Here is a 23,664-nt window from a genome sequence, read left to right on the forward strand (position 1 = left end):
TTGAGTTGAAAACTGTTTGATTTCAGTTTGTAATAACCTGCTAATGGTTATAATTTCAAAAATGATCATTTTTTTGTTCTTTATTAAAATGAAAAGGTTGAAAACTCTGCTGTGCATAATAATTTGGAACATGCATTTTGAGTGCAGTTTGAGTTTTTTATTTTTTTAAAAATATACAGTTATCATAGGCAGTTTGTACAAAAACCTTTCAATTGTACTCTAATAGTTATTTGACTGGAAAATTACAATGACTGCAATTCATATAGGTAATTTGGGAAAATCTGAGAAAATATTATTTGCATAATAATTTGGAACACAGTGTATTGATTGCCACAGTTTTGAAAAAAATTACTGTTTTATCTGCTCCATGTCAACCAGTTCTCTGGTTCAAATCACCCACCTTTTACCACATTAAAAAGAAAACAAAAAAAACAAAAACAAAATGCACATATTTCGTATGGCTGCATTCGTAAATGTCCCATCTATGAAAATGTAGAAAAAAATAATCCGATCGGTAAATGGAGTAACGAGAATTACGTTTTTTTGTCCTCCGCAACATTGCAATAAAATGAAATTGGAGACGACCAAAACATTATATCTACCCCAAAATGGTATCAATAAAATGTCAGCTGAGGGCACAAAAAATAATCCCTCACCCAGCTCCATATGCTGAAAAATGAAAACGTTTCGGGTCTTGGAAAATGGCAACATAAGCAAAATTTTTTTTTTCTTACAAATGTCCGAATTTTTCTTCATCACTTAAATTAAAAAAAAACTATACATGCCTGGTATCTGCGTACCTGTACTGACCTGGAGAATCATATTGCCAGGTCAGTTTTACCATATAGTGAATATGGTAAATAAAAAAAACAAAACAATTGTAGAATGGCACTTTTTTTTCAATTTTACCGAACTTGGAATTTTATTCCCGTTTTCCAGTACATGATATGGTAAAACCAATAGTGTCGTTCAAAAGTACAACTCATCCCGCAAAAATCTAGCCCTCACATGTCCATAATGATGGAAAAATAAAAAAGTTATGGGTCTGGAAAGAAGGAGAGCAAAAATGAAAACACAAAAATCCAAGGTTGTAAATGGGTTAAGCATGTGAGCACTAGCAAACTCCCCTGCTTCAAGTGCTGTTCTAAGTGTCGCAACTCTAAGGCTGCGTGCCCACTATGCGTTTTTCAAGCGTTTTTGCCATGGAATTTAAGCAGCGAAAATGCTTAAAAAACGCTTGGTAATACGTGCCCCATGGTCCCCAATGATAATCCGCATGTGCTGTGCACATGCTGCGGAAATTTCCGCTGCGGATTATCATTGCGGAAAAATCCGCAGTATGTCCATAAATTTTGCGGACACGTAGCGTAATCACCGCCATTGACTTGCATTGAAACGCTTAATATCCGTGTCAGCCCATTTGCACACACGGATATTAAGCGATTCAATGTGCGGATGGTACCCAGGTTTGGAGAAGAGGAGACTCTCATCCAGACTCGGGTACCTAAGAACCTGTAAAAAAAAAAAAGAATTTAAAATAAAAAATAAAGATTATAATTACCTTCCGATGTCCCCCGGCCTCCTCAGCGATGCGTCCGGTCTCTTGTACGGCTTGCAGTGGTGTGAGGACCTGCCATGACGTCATTTAGTCATGTGATAGGCCACGCGACCGCTGACGTTGGCGGACGTGTGACCTGTCACATGACTCAGTGACATCATGGCAGGTCCTTCACACCACCGCGACGGATACAACAGACCAGACGGAGCGGAGAAAACACCGGGGGCCATCGGAAGGTAAGTATAACCTTTATTTCTTATTTTTTATCATTCTTATTCTTTTTTTTTAACCATTACTTTGTCACACTATATAAAATCGCTTGGAAAAGCGCTTGATAACCTACATGCAGAAATACATGCAAAAACGCTTGACAAACCCTTCTACCTGGCGGGAAAAAAACATGTAAAATCCGCATACGTTTTTCCTGCCAGGGAGAAGCAGAAAAAATATGCAGCATTTCTCCATCGTGGGCATTTAGCCTTAATAAAGAACACCACATCACGCTGGTGAGTGCCGTCATTTCTTTGCTTATTATATGCAGATATTTGTTTTTTGAAGATTTGAAGAGCTTTAGTCATCACCCCTCATGGGGTATACAGCTGAAAGTGACCTCTTGGTCCTAGGATGGCAGAGCAGGGCTGGTTTTGTTAGAAAAATGTTAATATAGTACAGCCGCTGCATCAGTTTTGCTTTTACACTAGTTTCCTTAAAAGATTTCAAGTATATATCTGTGTATTATACGAGTAATACAATCTATTTTATTGCAGAGAAGTAATATGACAACAACAATTATAAAAAGAACCTGTTATCTTTCTAACAACTAAATTGCTTACAGCACCACTACTAATACTACAAATGTGAGGTATTTAACCATACATGGTTGTACACTGTATTTGATGAAAACAAAAACTATTGTACTATGAAAACATCAGAATAATTCATAGATTACACATCACCCAAATTGGCCCTGATCGCCCTCAGTTTCAAATCTTGTAAATTGTGAAACAATGGCAAAACTAGTGTTTTTTTTTAAGATCTATGAACCAACTGGAGTTCAAAATGTTCAATTGGTCACAATAATTGCATGAAAAATAATGTATTGCATTAATATGACAATCCTGTACAATAAATTCTTACCTGTGTGTGGAGGATGCCTCTCTGGCAAGATGAGATGTTGGAAATTTATTATGCACACAGCTTCAGCTCCCAGCCATCGATCAGAAACGGCTCTGATATAATACTGGGAAGGTAATGGTTCAAAGATGGGTATTGTAAAGACGAGAAATTGCTGTTCTTTGATGACGACCTGTTGGAAGGAAAATAATCTTAAGAAACACAATTGATCAGCCCCAACTATTAAAGGGTCTGTAAGATCTCCTGAGATGTCTGTTCTAGTAAATACTTGCACTCCTCGAGAAATAATTCTGGGGCATCATATTTCGAAATCTGCTGCGCTGTTCCTTTGTAATTTCTCTTAGAGATATAATAATACTTTAAGGCTATGTGCAAACGTTGAGTATTTGGTTGCAGAAATTTCTGCAAGGTTTCTGCATCTCTTGGCAGCAAAAACATTGTGGAAAAAACGTGCGTTTTGCTGCAGAGTTTTTGATGCGTTTTTTGCAGGCATTTTTTGATGCATTTTTGTTTAGCAATGAATGCTCTTTGGAGCTAAATAAAGAAATTTGAAAAAATAAATGTGGGACATCACTTTAACCCTTGGATTACAGTCGGACCTGGGGTGAGTATATTGGTTAATTTAAATGATTAAAGAAAGTGTCTGTTGTATTTCAAATAAAGTGTTTTATTCTTGGTGTGTGTGTGTGTTTATTTAACTTTTTACTTACAGGTTTAGTAATGAGGGTGTCTGGTTGACACCTCATTATCACTAAACCTATGGCTTGGTGTCAGGGACACCTAATCCCATTACACCTTATCCCATTACTCCTAATATCATTCAAATATGAAGTGTCATTTCTGGGGCAGGTGAGGGCTGCTATTTTTAGCCTAGGAAGGGGCCATTATCTAAAAATGTTCCCTGGCTATTAATAACAGCTCACAGCTGTTTGCTTAGCCTTTACTGGCTAGATTACAGGGAGACCACAGAAAAAAATTGAAGTAGGGTCTCCCTATAAAATCTAACCAACAAAGGCTAAACAAAAAGCTTGGAGCTGATATTAATAGCCGGGAAAGGGGCCATGGATACTGGCTCCCTCCAAGGCTAATAATATCAGCCCTCAATGGCCCCAGAAATGACGCACCCATAATATGAGCCAAATCTGGTGCTTAGTCTTGCTCTTCCTACTTGCCCTGGTGTGGTGGCAAGTGGAGTAATAGGATTGGGGGTCGTTTCAGCCTTGTATTGGCAGCTGACATGACACCCAGGTTAGTAATGGAGAGGCGTCAGCGGCGCCTGCTCTCGCTATCATCAGCGGCAGCAGTCGTAGGCTAATGGGAGGAATAGTCTCTTATCAGCCGACATCTGTCATTCGTGGTTAATTCTTTGTGCGTTTTTGACCCATTGACTTCAATTGAGTCAGTCAAATACACAGCAAAAATCCGCAAATATTTTTATACCTGCATTTTTGCTGACTGACTCAATTGAAGTCAATGGGTGAAAAACACTGCAAAAACGTACAAAGAATTGACATGCTGCAGATTTAAACGCAATGACAATCCTGACAGAAAAAAAATTCCTGATCATGTGCACAGCACTTCAGGATTGTCATTGCATTAGCTGGCACACGGAATACCTAGCGTTTTTGGCCCATTTTCGCACGTAAAAAAAACGCTGTGAAAACGCACCGTGTGCACACTAGCATAATTTTTAAGAAATCTATTGAGAAATCTCACAATCTAGATTCCCTATCAGTATGTCTTTGGAGTGTGGGAGGAAACCGGAGAATCTGGAGGAAACCCACGCAAACACGGGAGAACTCCTTGCAGATGTTGTCCTTGGTGGGATTTGAACCCAAGACCCGGGTGCTGCAAAGCAACAGTACTAACCACTGAGCCACCGTGCTACCCATTCTCAACAATGTAAAATTGAGTAGAGACGCACTCTTTTGTCGAGTAGAACAATAATGCCCAGTTGTCAATATATTCATATGTTTCCAGGAGGAATACTGAAATAATGGCACAACACAGAGGTTCAAGAAAATGTACTCTAGAATTAATGTTGCCTTTCAGCTCTGATGATAGACATGTCAGTAAAGATGCCAAGTGTTCTTTTTAAAAAAATTAATTAACTTTAAAAAAAATCATGGATCAATGCAACAGCAGAGAAATTTAAGGAAATTTGGAAGTGGATTATTGGAATAATTTAGCAAAATATATACGACTTTTGGGAAAGTTGCCAAGACTGCTCTGGCTTCTTCTTATATATAAATACATATAATATCCCTGACCTAGTTGATCCTTGGACCCTAAGCACGTGGTAAATTGAAAATTTACCGCTGCAAATATAAGTACATTATTCAAACAAAATTAATTGGTTGATGGCAATCATCCAAGCTGCGATACTTGGAAGCTTGACATTTTTTTCCAATTTCTGGTTACTAATTTTCTTGCTAACAAAAGGCATTCAACACATAGCGACCCTATTCCATCAGTCTGTTATATCTACTAACCCAAATAGGAGCACTTGTAAGGTGCAGGAACTCACGGAAGACAATAAACCCTGTATAGCCACAAAACATTTCATCAATAAGTCACAGACGAAAAGTTGCAATGCTATATCGACAGTAGTAGGAAGGCGCTGTACCTGTTTCTTTTGAAGTAGAAAGTATTCTGAATGATAAATATGGTCATTAGCGGGATCTTCAACCCAAATCCACCAAGGTTCTCCAACAGTTCCATGCACCTAGGGAACAAAATAAAGAGTTGAAGGCAAAGGGGAAAAAAAAAGTTGCCCAAATAATTCCTGGTTTATGGTTCACAGGCATGGTAATGGGCTAATGATGATATGTGTTAGTAATTTAGTATAACTGCACATTAATGAGTAGTAGAATCATAACATAAATACCCATAACACCATTGGTTTTAGTATGCTTTCTAAATGTATCTTTATAATGGTTAGAGCAGATGTCACGATTCTACCCCTCAGTGTATCTGGGATGCAGAGTTACTGATGGCTCTAGTACAGGAGCGTACTGAAGCTGTTAGTACTTTGATTGACAGCTCAGTGTTCAGTCTGGTGCAGGGGCATGTTGAGCTGTCGGTGTTTTGATTGACAGCATGGCCATGCAATCTGAGACAGGGAGGTGCTGTGCTGTCTCCAGGTGTTCATTGTCCCAGGTGATTGCCAGGCTACTTAGCTGGTTAGTCCCAGACCTCTGCCAGATGTAGCTTCAGCTAAGTGTGTTTGGTTTTCTCTATGCCTAGTGTTTTGCTTGATGATCTTTCGTTGCCTGTCATTGAACCTCATTCTGACCCTCCATCTGTTTAACCCCATTGATTTGATCTGCTATCCTCCTGGTATTTCGACCTTGGATCGTTACCGCACTACGCCTTTGTCTCTTCCCTCTGTTTATCTATCTACCCTCCTGACTATCCTGACTCACGGTTTGTCCGTAGAAGTGACTTAGCGTCACAGCAGCATTTTTTTGCCAAGCAAAAAATGCATAGGATAGACATTGCATTATAAAAGACCCGTCACCAGGTCAAAGCATCCAATTTTTGTTCTTATTTTACTCCTACTGCACCCTTCAGTATGCCTGTTTTTTAAATCCACCAGAGATAGGGTCCTTTTGTATTTAGTGCTTTATTGGGCTTTACCAAAAAGGTGCGGCTTATAGGATTCCCTCGGGCGTGTCTTTAGGCTACCCTGTGAGAACAGCCCTCTTATAAAGGCCATTAAAAATTAGCACAATACTGGAACTGTATGGTGGATAAAAAAAAACAGCATACTCAGGGGAGCAGCGGGAATGAAAGAACAGCAAAAATCTGCCTCTTCTGACCGGATGACAGGTCCTCTTTAAATGATAAAATGCAGCATGCAGCTGTCACGAGGGGAAGTGTAGAAGATAAATGTGTTATGGTATATGGTTGAGTTCCATTACATGCCAAATATTAGTCCCTAGTGATAGCTGCGACAGACAGAATTATTTAATTAAAAGTGGAGGGCAGGAGAAATGACAAAGTTCCTTCAGCTCTAGTTCAGCAAGGATCCCAGAGATTGCATATAGCAATGCTTTAAATGATGGCAATACTTCATAAACTGTACTGCTGGCTATACACAGGGTTTGAAGCTTTGGTCATTATAAACATGTAATAAGTAGTGTTGAGCATTCCAATACTGAAATATCGGGTATCGACCGATATTCGCGGTATCGGAGTTCCGATACTTTTAGAATATCGAATACCGGAATCGGAAGTTCCCATAATGCCTGCGCTCTGCAGTGTCTCTGAAGGATGACAAAATTCCCCTGCACTCAGCGCTTCAGCAGGAGAATTCTCTCACACTCACTGCAAACGCAGAATTTTCCCACGCTGTCAGTAACTTGCATGAGGTGAGCTCATGTCCAATGAACTCAGCTCACCTCATGCACGTCACTGACAGCGTGGGAAAATTCTCCTGCGCTCAGTGCTTGAGCAGGAGAATTCTCCCACGCTGTCAGTGACATGCATGAGGTGAGCTCATGTCCAATGAACTCAGCTCACCTCATGCACGTCAGTGACAGCGTGGGAAAATTCTCCTGCGCTCAGCGCTTGAGCAGGAGAATTTTCCCACGCTGTCAGTGACGTGCATGAGGTGAGCTGAGTTCATTGGACATGAACTCGGCTCATCTGGATGCCGTCACAGCGAGACACTGAGGAGCGCAAGCATGCCTGCGCTCCTCAGTCTCTGCGGCATGCCAAGCTGAATGGCAGCTATCGGCTACGATCCAGCCTGTCATGTGACTGTAGCAGAGCTGGAGCCGTCGTGGGAGCCATGGAAAAGTAAGGATGAGGTTGCTTTATTATTTTACTTTTATTGCAGGAGATTGTTGGCTTCAGCTGGAATGGGCGTGATGGTAAGTATGGTTTAATTTAGAACAATAAAGAATTGTGTCTTTATTTCAATTAAAGGACTTTATTCAGGGTGTTTGTGTTTTTTTTTAACTTTGACTATGGGGTTAGTAATGAGGGTGTCTTATAGACGCCTCTCCATTACTAACCTGGGTTTGAGGTCAGCTGGCATTATAAGCTGACATCAACCCCAACTCTATTACCCCACTGCCACCGCTAGAGGGCAGTGGGAAGAGCAAGGCTAAGTGCCAGAATTAGCACATCCTATGCATGTGCCATTTCTGGGGCGGCTGACGGCTGGTGTTTCTAGCCTGGGAGGGGGCCAATATTCATGGCACCCTTCCTGGGCTATTAATATCAGCCCCCAGCTGTCTGCCTAGCCTTTGCTAGCTATTAAAATAGGGGGCACCCCACGTCATTCTTTTTGGGGTCCCCCATTTTAATAGCTAGTAAAGGCTAGGTATTCAGCTGGGGGCTGATATTAGTAGCCTGGGAAGCTCAGTGGGTATTACCCCCTTCCCAGGCTTCAAACATCTGCACCAGCTGTCTGCTTAACCACCGCTAGAGCCTATAATTACGGGGAACCCCACGCCAATTTTTTTTTAAATAAATCCTTTATTTTAACACTAAATGACAAGTACAGTAATTAACACTATCACTGTACTTATTATATATGTGACTGACATGTTTCCATCTATCTAACCTATGTGTGATTGTCTATTCTTTCTATTCTAAATTGTCGGGTACCGCTGCTGAATTGCAGGCCGGCTTTTTTAAAGAGACGGTGCATGAAAACACTGTTATTTTTTTAAATAAATCCTTTACACTAAATGACAAGTACAGTAAGCAACACTGTCACTGTACTTCATATATATGTGACTGACATGTTTCTATCTATCTAATCTATGTGTGTTGTTCTATTCTTTCTGTTGTAAATTGTCGGGTACCGGTGTATGTCGCTGCTGAATTGCCGGCTTTTCGCATAATACATTCTACATTATTCTTAGCTGTTTTCCTTCATGTAGAATTAACTTACAAGGAAAGAAAGGGTTTATTTTCATTCCGATATTTCTGTCCCATTGACTTGCATTGGTTTCCGGTATCGGAATCGGCGATATCCGATACTTTTTAGGTATCGGTCCGATCCAATCCGATCCTTCCCGATATCGGAAGGTATCGCTCAACACTAGTAATAAGTTAATCAGAACAGAATTTTGGATATAAAAACCACCATGATGTTAAATGGTGAAATTGACTATAAATGCTAGAAAACGGTTAAAAAAAAAGTGAATACTGTTTGTAAATGTAAATTGTCACTTAATATTATAGTCAGGTGATACTTTATGTTCCCAATTCTACAATTTCTGATTTACAAGATTTTCTATAAAAATGATAGAACATTTCTAACTACCAAAGATCTTTTTATTATCCACTCTAAAGGTGGCCAAACAATTTTAATAGTGGTCGCCTGAACATTTGTAATAAACTCCTCCTACAAATGGTTAAGTGTGAATGTATTAACAATGGAGAGAGGGGAATAAATTACAGCCATAAACCTCAGTCAGCAGCTAATCTCCTTTGGGAACAGATAACAGGGTACATAGAAATCCAACATGTGTGAACCTTTTTTCAACCCTCACTTATGCTGAACAAACATTGGCCAATTATTTCATACGCATTAGATGGGTGGTCCCGTAAGTCAGCTACAAAGCGTATCTCCATATAGCCTTATCATTTATGTTTTATTTTATCATTTGTTTTTGCTTTTATTTTTTTAAGAATCCCATACCCTTTAGATAGCTGTTAATCAAACTCTCTCTGCTGAACCCCCTTATAAACATGCACAGTCTGCCAAGCATGCAAGTGTCATCTGTTGATCAAACGTTCTCTCCTGAACCCCCTTATACACATGCACACTTGGCTGATCATGCAGAAGTCATCTGTTGATTGAAGTCTCTCTCCTGAACCCCCTTATACACATGCACACTTGGCTGATCATGCAGAAGTCATCTGTTGATTGAAGTCTCTCTCCTGAACCCCCTTATACACATGCACACTTGGCTGATCATGTGGAAGTCATCTGTTGATCGAAGTCTCTCTCCTGAACCCCCTTATATACATGCACACTTGGCCGATCATGCAGAAGTCATTTGTTGATCGAAGTCTCTCTCCTGAACCCCCTTATACACATGCACACTCAACTGAGAATGCATGTGTCTTCAATAGAAAGAGAAAAGTAACCACTGGCAGACATCCATGGTGGCAGCTCGTATACTTGGAGAACAAAAGGTTTTGATGATGAAATTCGACAAGCCCAATTATTTTCCCCCTGATACTGGTGCCTGGCCAGCCCCACCACAATCTGTGGGCTTGGCAGATTTTTTTTCTAATATGTATGGGGCTAGTCTTCTCATCACAGAGAGAGAGATAGAATATTGCTAGGACGGGGGAGATCAAAGTTCAATTACCAAGACTTCCACAGATCCTGTGAATGAAGGTGTGAGATGTGTGTCAATCCATCCGGGTGATATAGTTGTGTATACCTGTATTCATACGAGTGTAACACTGTACTTGTTGTTTCTGTGGAGCATTATATTATTGGACAGTTTTTTAACTGCGAAAGACTTCACTCACAGCTAAACAGCCGTCACATTAATTTTTGGGGTATATTCTATGCACTTGAAGACGGACTATTACTCTGAGTTCACTGAAGACATTATGGGAAAGGAGAGGGAGATTTGGTTTGGAAAATATAGGAAAACTTTAAGTTTGTAAACTCTGGTGCTGTACCGCAGGCTACTCTCTACATTGCACTCATACAATTAATCCAATTTCCAGGGTGTAAGCCGGTAATAGCGGGTCATTTTAAACAGGCACGTCAATAGGCAAATTTGTAGAGAAAGAAGTAAATACAGATCTCTGGAGTGCCAAGTACAGAGGTTCCAGCCATTTGGCAAATGTATGCAGAATGTTATGAATGTTTTCTGTTGTCTGGTTAAAATAGTTTTTCTTGGGAACGAACTGTGTAAGAGTCGGTTTTCTTCAGCCGTAACTCTGCTGTGTCCTGAAGAACACCCCTGGTACACAAATTACAAAAGGATCAAAACTGATTTAGACGGGCTCTCGGCTTCCAGCTTTGATCGGATCTGCAACATACCTCCATTTAAACGACATAGATGTTACCCTAGTGGAGAAATGCAATCATTTCCTCATAAGATCGGCTGCAAGCTAATCAGTCACACGACAGGCACGCTTTCCATTTTCCTTATACCAATGTTTTATGTACTGATTTTATCAGTATAGTATAAATATGATCCTAATGACTAAACCCAGGATTTCTTAAGTAACGCTATACTTCATTCGGCACACAGTAAAAACATGCTCTCTTGTTCTACATTTCTTTATTATTATTACAGAAAACGCATACATTTGTCAGATTGTGATGCCTTTTATCATTTAACATCTTCCAGCAAGGAAAACTCTCAGCTACACACCGATTATAATCTGTAATCTCTAATGTTACTTAGAAACACCGTGATTATCTTGTTTCCTTAAAACTAGATGGGATAAATAAATGTAGAAGCAGGTTCAGTCAGGAAAAAAAATTAGATTAATTGCAAGCTAGATCCTATCCAACAACAATTCATTTCCCTCATTTATTGTGTCGAGTGAGCGATGCACTGTATTATGAGATAAATGAAGATTACTTCATAAAACTTAAATCAACATTTATAGTATTTCTCACTCAACGGTGACACCGAGGTAACTAATGTACTATGCAAGCATAAATCTCCCAATGTAATACGGAAAATACATTCAAATAAATTCAGCACTAGCTTGGGGACTTAACCGCAGGCTTATCACAGTAACTTTTTAATATTAACTTTCAAAGAAAAAAGTAACTGGCTGGATCGTCCTAGAGATGTAAAAAGCAGACAGGATAATGAACACGTAACACATAAAGGCTGCACTGGAGATAAAGAGCTACAGGGTGTTGACCTTGTGAACTGTTTGGGTCACCACATACTGGGTGACCGAGTGCGTCCCATCATGTTCAGTCTATGCTTTACAAAAGATTGGCAAGTCAGTGAGCTGACCTAAAGGTTAAATCCAACAGCAGGCATTAATGAGCTTTGTACTACTGCTGAACATGACAAAACTGTAACCACCTCATCACTTGGGGAGACATTATCTTCCCTTTGTTTCCTTTTTCAGCCTTGTTATTTTTCTATCATGTTCCATTAATGAATTAAACATCTGTTTAGTCGAATTACATAATGAATTTAAAGCCATTAAATTGGTACATCCATCATGGCTATCATTTAAAACAAGCCAAATTCTGAGCCTTCAAGTCCGTAGCATTCCATAAATAGACTAATAAATATATACTTACACACATATATATGTGTAGACATACACAGACACGTAGAATATGTACGTATTGTAAAAAATACAATAATAAAATCATTAATTCTAAAAGAACACAGTAATCTATACCCTATCTTATACCCTAGACATTATATTAAGCACACCAATCCAATAGCACAAAAGTAATTATAATTTACTACATTAGAGAAAGCTGATTAAAACAACAAGACATAAGGGAAACAGGAGGATATATTGTGTCACAGCATTAGAACATCATAATATATCTATGATATACAGTAGTTATGAATGGATATTAAATATAGTTATGGTATATATTTATGAAATGCTATGTGTTTTTATTTTACTTACTACATATCTATTATTGTGTATAAATTTTTTTTTTTAAAAAAATAGAAACAGCACCAGCAATAGAGTTTGGGTGCCAAGCCTCCCAGGCAATTACCAAACCTTGTATATATATTCAAAGACAATGGAGGCAGCACACCATTTCAAAAAAAGTGAAAAAGTTACTTTTTAATGGCCCATATTAACGACGTTTCGGCTATAGGTGTGAGCCTTTCTCAACCATTATTCTCAAATTATTGTGTATATATATATATACACATATATACACAGTACAGACCAAAAGTTTGGACACACCTTCTCATTTAAAGATTTTTCTGTAATTTCATGACTATGAAAATTGTACATTCACACTGAAGGCATCAAAACTATGAACTAACACATGTGGAATTATATACTTGACATAAAATGTGAAACAACTGAAAATATGTCTTATATTCTAGGTTCTTCAAAGTAGCCACCTTTTGCTTTGATGACTGCTTTGCACACTCTTGGCATTCTCTTGATGAGCTTCAAGAGGTAGTCACCGGAAATGGTCTTCCAGCAATCTTGAAGGAGTTCCCACAGATACTTAGCACTTGTTGGCCCTTTTGCCTTCACTCTGCGGTCCAGCTCACCCAAAACCATCTTGATTGGGTTCAGGTCTGGTGACTGTGGAGGCCAGGTCATCTGGCGTAGCACCCCATCACTCTGCTTCTTGGTCACATAGCCCTTACACAGCCTGGAGGTGTGTTTGGGGTCATTGTCCTGTTGAAAAATAAATGATGGTCCAACTAAATGCAAACCGGATGGAATAGCATGCCGCTGCAAGATGCTGTGGTAGCCATGCTGGTTCAGTATGCCTTCAATTTTTAATAAATTCCCAACAGTCTCACCAGCAAAGCACCCCCACACCATCACACCTCCTCCTCCATGCTTCACGGTGGGAACCAGGCATGTAGAGTCCATCCGTTCACCTTTTCTGCGTCGCACAAAGACACGGTGGTTGGAACCAAAGATCTCCAATTTGGACTCATCAGGCCAAAGCACTGATTTCCACTGGTCTAATGTCCATTCCTTGTGTTCTTTAGCCCAAACAAGTCTCTTCTGCTTGTTGCCTGTCCTTAGCAGTGGTTTCCTAGCAGCTATTTTACCATGAAGGCCTGCTGCACAAAGTCTCCTCTTAACAGTTGTTGTAGAGATGTGTCTGCTGCTAGAACTCTGTGTGACCTGGTCTTTAATCTGAGCTGCGATGTCTGAGGCTGGTGACTCGGATAAACTTATCCTCAGAAGCAGAGGTGACTCTTGGTCTTCCTTTCCTGGGGCGGTCCTCATGTGAGCCAGTTTCTTTGTAGCGCTTGATGGTTTTTGCAACTGCACTTGGGGTCACTTTCAAAGTTTTGGACTGACTGACCTTCATTTCTTAAAGTAATGATGGCCACTCGTTTTTCTTTACTTAGCTGCTTTTTTCTTGCCATAATACAAATTCTAACAGTCTATTCAGCTGTGTATCCACCAGACTTCTGCACAACACAACTGATGGTCCCAACCCCATTTATAAGACAAGAAATCCTACTTATTAAACCTGACAGGGCACACCTGTGAAGTGAAAACCATTTCCGGTGACTACCTCTTGAAGCTCATCAAGAGAATGCCAAGAGTGTGCAAAGCAGTCATCAAAGCAAAAGGTGGCTACTTTGAAGAACCTAGAATATAAGACATATTTTCAGTTGTTTCATACTTTTTTGTTAAGTATATAATTCCACATGTGTTAATTCATAGTTTTGATGCCTTCAGTGTGAATGTACAATTTTCAAAGTCATGAAAATGCAGAAAAATCTTTAAATGAGAAGGTGTGTCCAAACTTTTGGTCTGTACTGTATACACAAACATATATACATACACAGATATGTATATATATCTATCTATCTAGATATATATCTGTGTGTATATATATATACACACACAAAGGTGCATCTCACTAAATTAGAATATCATCAAAAAGTTAATTTATTTCAGTTCTTCAATACAAAAAGTGAAACTCATATATTACATAGAGTCATTACAGAGTGATCTATTACAAGTGTTTATTTCTGTTAATGTTGATGATTATGGCTTACAGACAATGAAAACACAAGAGTCATTATCTCAGTAAATTTGAATAATTAACAAAAAACACCGGCTAAGCATTTAAAAAGGTCCCTTAGTCTGTTTCAGTAGGCTCCACAATCATGGGGAAGACTGCTGACTTGACAGATGTCCAGAAGGCAGTCATTGACACACTCCACAAGGTCCCAGAGTTCCAATTTTCATTTGGAAATAAAGGTCCCAGAGTCTGGAGGAAGAGTGGAGATGCACACAATCCAAGCAGCTTGATGTCTAGTGTGAAGTTTCGACAATCAGTGATGGTTTGGAGAGCAATGTCATCTGCGTGTGAAGGTCCACTGTGTTTTATCAGCCGTCTACCAGGAAATTTTACAGCACTTCATGCTTCCCTCTGCCGACAAGCTTTTTGGAGATGGAAATGTCATTCTCCAGCAGGACTTGGCACCTGTCCACACTGCCAAAAGTACCAATACCTGGTTTACAAACAACAGTATCACTGTGCTTGATTGGCCAGCAAACTCGCCTGACCTTAACCTCATAGAGAATCTATGGGGTATTGTCAAGAGGAATAGGAGAGACACCAGACCCCACAATGTAGACGAACTGAAGGCTGCTATCAAAGCAACTAGGGCTGCCATAACACCTCAGCAGTGCCACAGGCTGATCGCTTCCATGCCACACCGCATTGATGCAGTAATTGATGCAAAAGGAGCCCCGACCAAGTATTGAGTGCATTTACTGAACATACATTTCAGTAGGCCAACATTTCGGATTTAAAATAATTTTTCAAGCTGTTGTTATAAAGTATTCTAATTTACTGAGATAATCACTTTTGTGTTTTCATTGGCTGTAAGCCATAATCATCAACATTAACAGAAATAAACACTTGAAATAGATCACTCTGTTTGTAATGACTATATAATATATGAGTTTCACTTTTTGTATTGAAGAACTGAAATAAATTAACTTTTTGATGATATTCTATGTTACGCTCGCGCCCGGAGTGATTAGTGATCCCACTGTACCATGAACTGAGGAGTGCCTGGAGGGGCGTAACTAAGTATCAACCCGATCCGACCAAGGTCGCACAGCGGCTCAGTCGACTCCGTGAACCAAGGAGGAACCGAGCAGAGGGACCAGGTGCTACTCCAGGTCAGACCCCAGTCACAGCTGTTGGCCCACACCGGGGAATGCAGGAACAGGCAGGTTAGACTGGCATACAGACAGGTGGGTATTGGCAGGCACGGCTGGTATGCAGACAGGTGGATACTGGTAAGCACGGCTGGTATACAGACAGGTGGGTACTGGCAAGCACGGCTGGTATGCAGACAGGTGGGCACTGGCAAGCACGGCTGGTATGCAGACAGGTGGGAACTGGCAAGCACGGCGGGTATGCAGACAGGTGGGTACTGGCAAGCACGGCGGGTATGCAGACAGGTGGGTACTGGCAAGCACGGCTGGAGTGCAGACAGGGATATACTGGCAAGCACGGCTGGGAAGCAGACAGGGAGGTACTAGCAGGTTGGAGCGCAGGCTGGATAGGGTCCAGTACAGACTGGGAGACAGGAACAGAGCTGCGGATGCGGTAGACAAGCAGAGTAAAGCGAAACCGCCGGAGCGGAGGACAAGGCAGAGCAGAGCAGAACCGCCGGAGCAGTGGACAAGGCAGAGCAGAGAGGAACCGCCGGTGCGGTGAGCAAGCAGAGCAGAGCGAAACCGCAGGTGGGGTGGACAAGGCAGAGCAGAGCGAAACCGCCGGAGCGATGAACAAGGCAGAGCCGAGAGGAACCGCTGGTGCGGTGAGCAAGACAGAGCAGAGGGAAACCGCTGACGCATTGAGCAAGCAGAGCGGAGCGAAACCGCTGACGTGGTGAGCAAGCAGAGCGGAGCGAAACCGCAGGTACGGTGGACAAGGCAGAGCAGAGGGGAACCGCCGGAGCGGTGGGCAAGACAGAGCAGAGGGAAACAACTGACGCGGTGAGCAAGCAGAGTGGAGCAAAACCGCAGGTGCGGTGGACAAGGCAGAGAAGAACAGGGCTGAAGGTGCAGGCAGAGAGGACAGGGCTCTGTTCACATGGAACAGACTGGAAAATGCAGGAAGATGGCTAGAACACAGGAGGTAGATACGGAGGAAAGGAAATGGGACAAGCAGAACCAGATACACACAAGGTACTTACTATGAAGTAGTGAGAGGACACAAAACTCACAAACAGAAGTACAAAGACAACGAGTTGGAGTTAGGTGCAGGTTCAGATACTGCAGGAAAAGGGAAGGTACGGACATAGAGACAAACAGGTAACAGGCTAGGATACAGTTCAGACAGGAACTTCTACTGCAAAGAGATACAAGAACGAGCCTGGGTATACAGCCCCCAGAGTGGCGGAAACAGACTAGAGGTCAGAGATAACAGGCCTGGGTATACAGCCCCCAGAGTGGCGGAAACAGACTAGAAGTCAGAGATAACAGGCCTGGGTATACAGCCCCCAGAGTGGCGGAAACAGACTAGAGGTCAGAGATAACAGGCCTGGGTATGCAGCCCCCAGGGTGGCAGAAACAGACAAGATACAGGAGAAGACCTGGCAACTTCAGAGGCAAGGAGCACACTGATAGATAGTGTTGCTCAGGCCCCTCCTTCTGGGTGGAGGGGGTTTAAATATCCAGTGACTCACAGCAATAGGCTGGGGATGCATTAGGAGCGCGCCCACAGAAGCTATAAGAATCAGTAAGTAACCGGGCCGCCGCCCTAAGCAATCAGACAAGAGACATGCACACGGCATGAACTGGAGCAAGGTTTGCAGGCTGGACTGATGGGTAAGGTTGCGGTCTTGCATAGTGGGAGGTGGTGCACTATGCAAGTACACCGCCAGGGATGTTACATTCTAATTTAGTGAGATGCACCTGTATATGAAAGGAAAAAGTCATGGATATAGGAGAGTTTATTACACACTGACTGTGAGTTCCAGAGGACACAGTTAACAGAGATACAATAGATATAATAAATGAAATATAAAATTTATATTATTTCATAAACACTTAACATATAGTAGTGAATCATATGTATGGATATGGAATTTTAATAAAATATTGTGGGTCTACACAAGAAAAATTACTATTAAAGAACTAGTAGGAGCATATCAGCAAATAATGGCTAGATAGTAATGATAAAAATGGAATATATTATATTGAATATTGATCGATCAAAGCACAGTGGCCGTTAAGGAAAACTAGTAGGAGCATAACAACAAATAATGGTTAAATAAGAAATTATGTTTATAGAGATATCCAAATGGAACCTATTGGATTAAATACTGACTCATGAAAACACAGTGACACACCCTCTGCTGCCCAAGATTGCACTCCAATGTGCATTTCACAATTTGCGCCTTCAGGGAGTGGGAAGATATATACACAAAGACACAAATGCAGTATGTGTAGACATACACACATTCACATACAGTACAGACCAAAAGTTTGGACACATCTTCTCATTTAAAGATTTTTCTGTATTTTCATGACTATGTAAATTGTACATTCACACTGAAGGCATCAAAACTATGAATTAACACATGTGGAATTATATACTTAACAAAAAAGTGTGAAACAACTGAAAATATGTCTTATATTCTAGGTTCTTCAAAGTAGCCACCTTTTTCTTTGATGACTGCTTTGCACACTCTTGGCATTCTATTGCAATTCAAAGTGTATGACTTGTTTTGTTTGAGCAAGATTTTCTTAAATTGCTTGCACTTGTATACTGTCATAGCTGTCAATCAATAAGTGTGGACGCAAGTCCGGACAGCAGCTAAACAGATTTATTATATGAAAATACTCAATCAAATCATAAAAAACTATTTCTCCTGGACCTGGCAACGTTGTTTTAAGCATACATAAAACCATTACCCAGAAACTTGCATCTATTGTATAGTAAATTAATATGATATCGTCTGTGCTGTGTAATAAGGAATTCAGCAAATTATTCTATCCAGTTTCTTAAAATGTGCCACCCATTATGGCAGTTCTCTACACAGCTCTGAATCACCTCACTGCCTTCCATTTCCCTCTTTCAGGTAATCATATACTCAGTAGGGTCACCAGTTAAGGATAGAGCTAAATGATGCAGCCACGCATGCAGCTGAAACTCTGCCCATGGCCTTTGGCCAATTTCTGTATGATTATGTTTCGCAATTGTGTGCCCACTGACACGACGTGGGTAAGAGGAACCACACTGACGGTGCACCATCTGGCTGTACCCTCTGTAATGCAGCGGCTTGCGGCATTACTGTAATGGTCCAGGGTGTGTTTTGGCTGACCATGTACCTCCCCCTCAGGTTACTGATCACATGACTGTGACATCAGCACAGGTCCTGTGCACACAGAAGGTCTGATCACATGACTGTGACATCAGCACAGGTCCTGTGTGTGCACTGGAGGATATATAAACCCTGGTAGTTTTGAGACAGGGGGTGAAAGACGTGAGGCCTGTTCCCTGTGTGGGACAACATTAGAGTGTGAGGCCTAGTGAAGCCTGGTGAAGCCTGAAAGGCAGAGGCTGGATCCTTATGTGTAAGAGATGCCAGTAGCCTTGGAGGGCAAGAGGCTTGAAAGACAAGAGTCCTGGAAGGCAGAGGCTGGATGTTGTGTGTGTAAATATACCAGTAGCCTTTGAAGGTATGAGGGCTGGAGACCCCCATCTGGGAAGCCGTAAAGTCACAGCTGTGGCAGAACAAATCTGAAGCAGCTAAAACCCGGCAAAGGTAAAACACTGCTTGATGTGGACATTTATATTGTTGCCTTGCTGAAGGCTGTATCTGGAGCCAAGTGGACATATCTGTCACTGGAAAGGCTCTTGGACATTATATGTGTAATATGTCGGAGAGCCACTGAGATGGACTCGGTTATAAGCAGTTATGAAGTGTAATAAACTGCTGGATTGTGAAATACCGGAAAGACGTTGAATGTGTGCTTTAATTGACCCGGTGAAGCGAGTGTCCCCCAGCATGATGACTAGCGCTGCCTTACACCTCAGAAAGCTTATTAACCCTTTTTAATGTATGGGAGAATCCTACCTGCACATTCTTGATGGGAATGGGCCCAGTGCTGCACAGCCACAGTACTAACCACTAAGCCACTCTTCTGTGTTGAATAAATATGGCAATTATAAAGCTAAAGGGGCTTTCAGAGATCAGAATAAATGAGGCATTGCTCATCTGCTATATTCATGGTGCTTCCTGCTGTGACTTTAACAATGATGTTCCTGACTATTCACGTGACTATTCAAGTGAATGTCATCGATGTCATGTGAATGTCATCGATGCAGCAATGACGGCCCAGATTAATCACATGAACATTTTTGTTAAGCAAAAAGACTGATTTGAGTTCCAGTCTGGTCCTCCATGGCAGCCAGACCTGAGCTGTCTTCACTTCTGCAGCTGGCATCCTCAGTACCTCTGGCAGTTAATAAGCCCTGCAACATCTGACGTTGGGTGAGGCTTAATCTCTGGGCCTCATGTAACTTCAAGATGCGCATCTGACGTGACATTATAAGGCCTAATAAACTCCAGAGGGAAAGTTGGTTTTATAGGTCCCTACGGATGCTGGGCCAAATAATCTGGCCACAAAAGTGAAGACTGCTCTGGCCCGGCTGCCTACAAAGGACCAAACTGGACACTGGTCCAAGGAAGTACAAACCTTATTGCGCAACTCTATTGACCACTGAAGTCAGGTATTGGATAAAGCAGTCACATCTTTCCTCCATCTTTCCCCTATCTCACTCAACTTCCCCAACTGACTTATCCATCAATGTCAATGGCTGCCCACTCTCCCCAGTCCCGCAAGCTCGCTGCCTTGGGGTAACCCTGGATTCTAATCTCTCCTTCAAACCACATATCCATGCCTTTTCCACTTCCTCTCGACTACAACTCAAAAATATTTCCCGGATCCGCACATTCCTCAACCAAGAATCGGCGAAAACACTAGTGCATGCCCTCATCATCTCCCGCCTTGACTACTGCAACCTCTTGCTTTGTGGCCTCCTCTCTAACACTCTTGTGCCCCTCCAATCTATCCTAAACTTTGCTGCCCGACTAATCCACTTATCCCCACTCTATTCCTCGGCCTCTCCTCTCTGTCAGTCCCTTCACTGGCTCCCTATTGCCAGAGACTCCAGTTCAAAACCGTAACCATGGCATACAAAGCCATCCACAACCTGTCTCCTCCATATATCTGTGACTTAGTCTCCCGGTACATACGTGCGCGCAACTTCCGATCCTTACAAGATCTTCTTCTCTACTCCCCTCTTATCTCCTTTTCCCACTATTGCATACAAGATTTGTCCAGTGCATCCCCCCTACTCTGGAACTCCCTATCTCAACATATCAGACTCTCGCTTACCGTGGAAACCTTCAAAAGGAACCTGAAGACCTACCTTTTCCGACAAGCCTACAACCTGCAGTAACCCTTGCTCTACCATACAGCTGCAAGACTAGCTCTACCCTCACCTACTGTATCCTCACCCATCCCTTGAAGATTGTGAGCCCTCGCGGGCAGTGTCCTGTCTCCTCCTGTACCAGTCGCTCAAGATTATTGTACTTGTTGCTTGCTGTGTATACCCCTTTTCACATGTAAAGCGCCATGGAATAAATGGCGCTATAATAATAAATAATAATAATGGGTGATGGAGTGTCATTGCTACGGACATGGTAAACAGACGAATAACACCAAAATGGCATTTTTATTATTTCACAAAACCCCTTCATTAAGCATTTGTTTATTTTCTATTAGTGGAGTTATATGATATTCTTACCTCGAATGGGAAAGTATAAATTAGGAGAAAATAGAGTTGAAGTGCACACACTGGAATATTGTGACACAAGATAACATAATAATTATTAGCTATATACAGGTAGTGAGCTTTTTAGAAGAGACAGTATTACCTGATCGTTCCACTTAAAGTCTGGATTGATACTTAATCGAACTCGAAGAACTGTGCGGGTAATTGGTTGGATAGATGCTTCCATTGTAATGGATGGAATTTGTTGGACGCACTGTTTCACCTTTAGCCCAATGTTCACATGATGCAACATGTGACCTAAAAAAAGGTACATTAGGTTAAAAACGTTTGCATATACAGGAATACTAATGCAATCAGACTTGTAAATCAGCTTTTAGACGAGCATATTACAGCTTGCAAGCTTTGCATTGTGGTGTACAAATGACTGACTTTTTTGACCCGGCATGTTCTAATGTTTTGTAATACTTAACTGGAATTAGTACAGTGCGGTTTTAGTATTAGCAACTCTGAATAATAAGTGTTAACCCAATCAATGATTTCCACACACGAAAGATAAAAATAGCTATTAAATAATAGATATATTAAAATGGTAATATTCATGCACATTTATGATATGGGTTTTATATGTTTCTAATTTATCCAAACAAATGAGGCAAGTCTGGAACATACAGAAGCAATTTCATTATTGAGAATGTAACCCCAATTACTAAAGTGGATAGTTAAAGAAAAACTTGCAGGGGCAAAGGGACAAAATGTCTCCTGCCAGCTCTTATACTGAATATCCACCAACATAAAGAAAACATATTTCATATTATTTTTATCATGACCATAGATAATCATCTCTAGAAAGCTTAAGCATATTCCACTAAGGACAAGTTCACACATTGCAGATTTGTGGTGTGGAATCCGCAAATCCGCAGCAATTTACAGGACAATACATATAAATGGGTTTTTCGAAATCTCGTCACACGGTGTAGAAAAAAATCCGAAGTTAAGTGAAAGAATGGTGCAGATATCAAATCTGCAGCTGCTCATTATGTAGGTTTTCAGTGCAGATTTCACCCTAGTAGTAAATGGAGCAAGAAGAAATCTGCAAGGAATTACGCATGTGTTGCATGTGGATTTCGTTGTGGATTTATCACGGATTTGGTAACCAAATCCACAACAGGGATTGTAACCAAATCCGAAACCGAGATTTTCAGCAACACGTGAACCTAGCCTTACGAGTACTATACTATACCAGTACTTTTGCAGACTGGTGCTAGACAATGACTTGAAGAGGTCCACATGAGAAAACACTTGCCTCTACTGGTGGTTAAGTGTTGGTTCTATAGATCCCTATGGATCTCCCCCAGAAAGTCCCACACAAAGTAAAGCTTCAATCTCCAGGAAGAAAATGAAATGTGAAGTTCTGAGCCCACAGTAGAATTCATTACTGGATAATTGCAATGGAAAAATCCAATTTACACTGAAGTCTCGCTCTCAGTTAATAAAGCCATCCAAAATCTGGTTGACCAAACTGTATGAAGAGGAGATTCACAGAAATTTTAGGAAATCTACATTGGTAACTAGAGGCAAAAGTACCACATAGGAGAAAGAGATATTTTCTAGTAAAATGTCTTTTTGGGGGGGGACAGAGGATGGTGTAAGCAAGGTTTGAACTGGTCGATTCTGGAATACTTTAAAAGTCCTATGAGCAAGAGGATTTTTTCTTCTTTAGTTACAATACTAGAATGAGGACTGGTAAAAGTGAATAATCCTCATAAGAGAAAATATTATGGCTCTATAGGAGAACTAATCATGATAGAAACAGTTGCAGATTGAAAAGTGCCAAGTATGGCAAATAATGATTTTTGCTACCCTATGCTTCAAGGGATTCTCCGGTTGAAAAAAGCCATCCTTAGATGATAAGTTGCTGCTCAGTGGGCGTCAAATGCCGGGACCCGCACCGATCAATAGATTGGGGAATTTTTATATCGGTTTAAAAATGGTGTGGCAGGTCAAATGCCCGACCGGCGCTCTATTCACTCTCTAAGGACCTGCCAGAAAAAAGTCGAGTACAAGGCTGTTAGCCCCATAGGGAATGAATGAAGATGCATTTCGAGCATGCACACTGCAACTCTATTCTAACAGGGATAGAAGTACCTCATTCATACAATCAGTGCAGGTCCCAGTAGAAGGACCCTGACCTTCACCAAATCATTACCTACCCTGGTATAAGTGATAACTTGTTTTAAGGTGTAAGTAAAATAAATCCATGCAAGGATTTCTGTGTAATAGGTGGTGTTGATAAAATAAAGAATGCTTTGTTAGCCCATCCATTATGCCCCCTACCACTTATTTAGATGTCATGGCACAAAAATATTGTTGCTGACCTTGCATAACCTATGTATGACTACATATATAGTCATACAACATATAAAGCATTTGTAGTATATATTGGTGTAGTAATGAGTACTGTGCTCCTCCAGCTATTTAAGTGGCAATAAGTGCT

At 41.1% G+C, this 23,664-nt stretch overlaps 1 protein-coding gene across 2 annotated transcripts in view; it reads right to left on the minus strand.

Annotated features, from left to right (window-relative positions):
* The window catches only part of ASCC3 (activating signal cointegrator 1 complex subunit 3), a 702,790-nt gene that overhangs the window by 158,449 nt on the left and 520,677 nt on the right, over positions 1-23,664 (minus strand). For both annotated transcript variants that reach the window (XM_073675761.1, XM_073675762.1), the window contains exons 22-24: positions 21,313-21,467; positions 5,319-5,417; positions 2,696-2,864 (exon numbers count right to left, since the gene is read on the minus strand). In XM_073675761.1, coding sequence (XP_073531862.1) covers positions 2,696-2,864; positions 5,319-5,417; positions 21,313-21,467 — 423 coding nt within the window. The remainder of the gene's footprint in view (positions 1-2,695; positions 2,865-5,318; positions 5,418-21,312; positions 21,468-23,664) is intronic.

Source organism: Phyllobates terribilis, unplaced genomic scaffold, assembly GCF_046119375.1.
Source record: "Phyllobates terribilis strain yellow unplaced genomic scaffold, ASM4611937v1 Scaffold_3__8_contigs__length_932513732, whole genome shotgun sequence".
In the NCBI taxonomy this organism is placed as follows: domain Eukaryota; kingdom Metazoa; phylum Chordata; class Amphibia; order Anura; family Dendrobatidae; genus Phyllobates; species Phyllobates terribilis.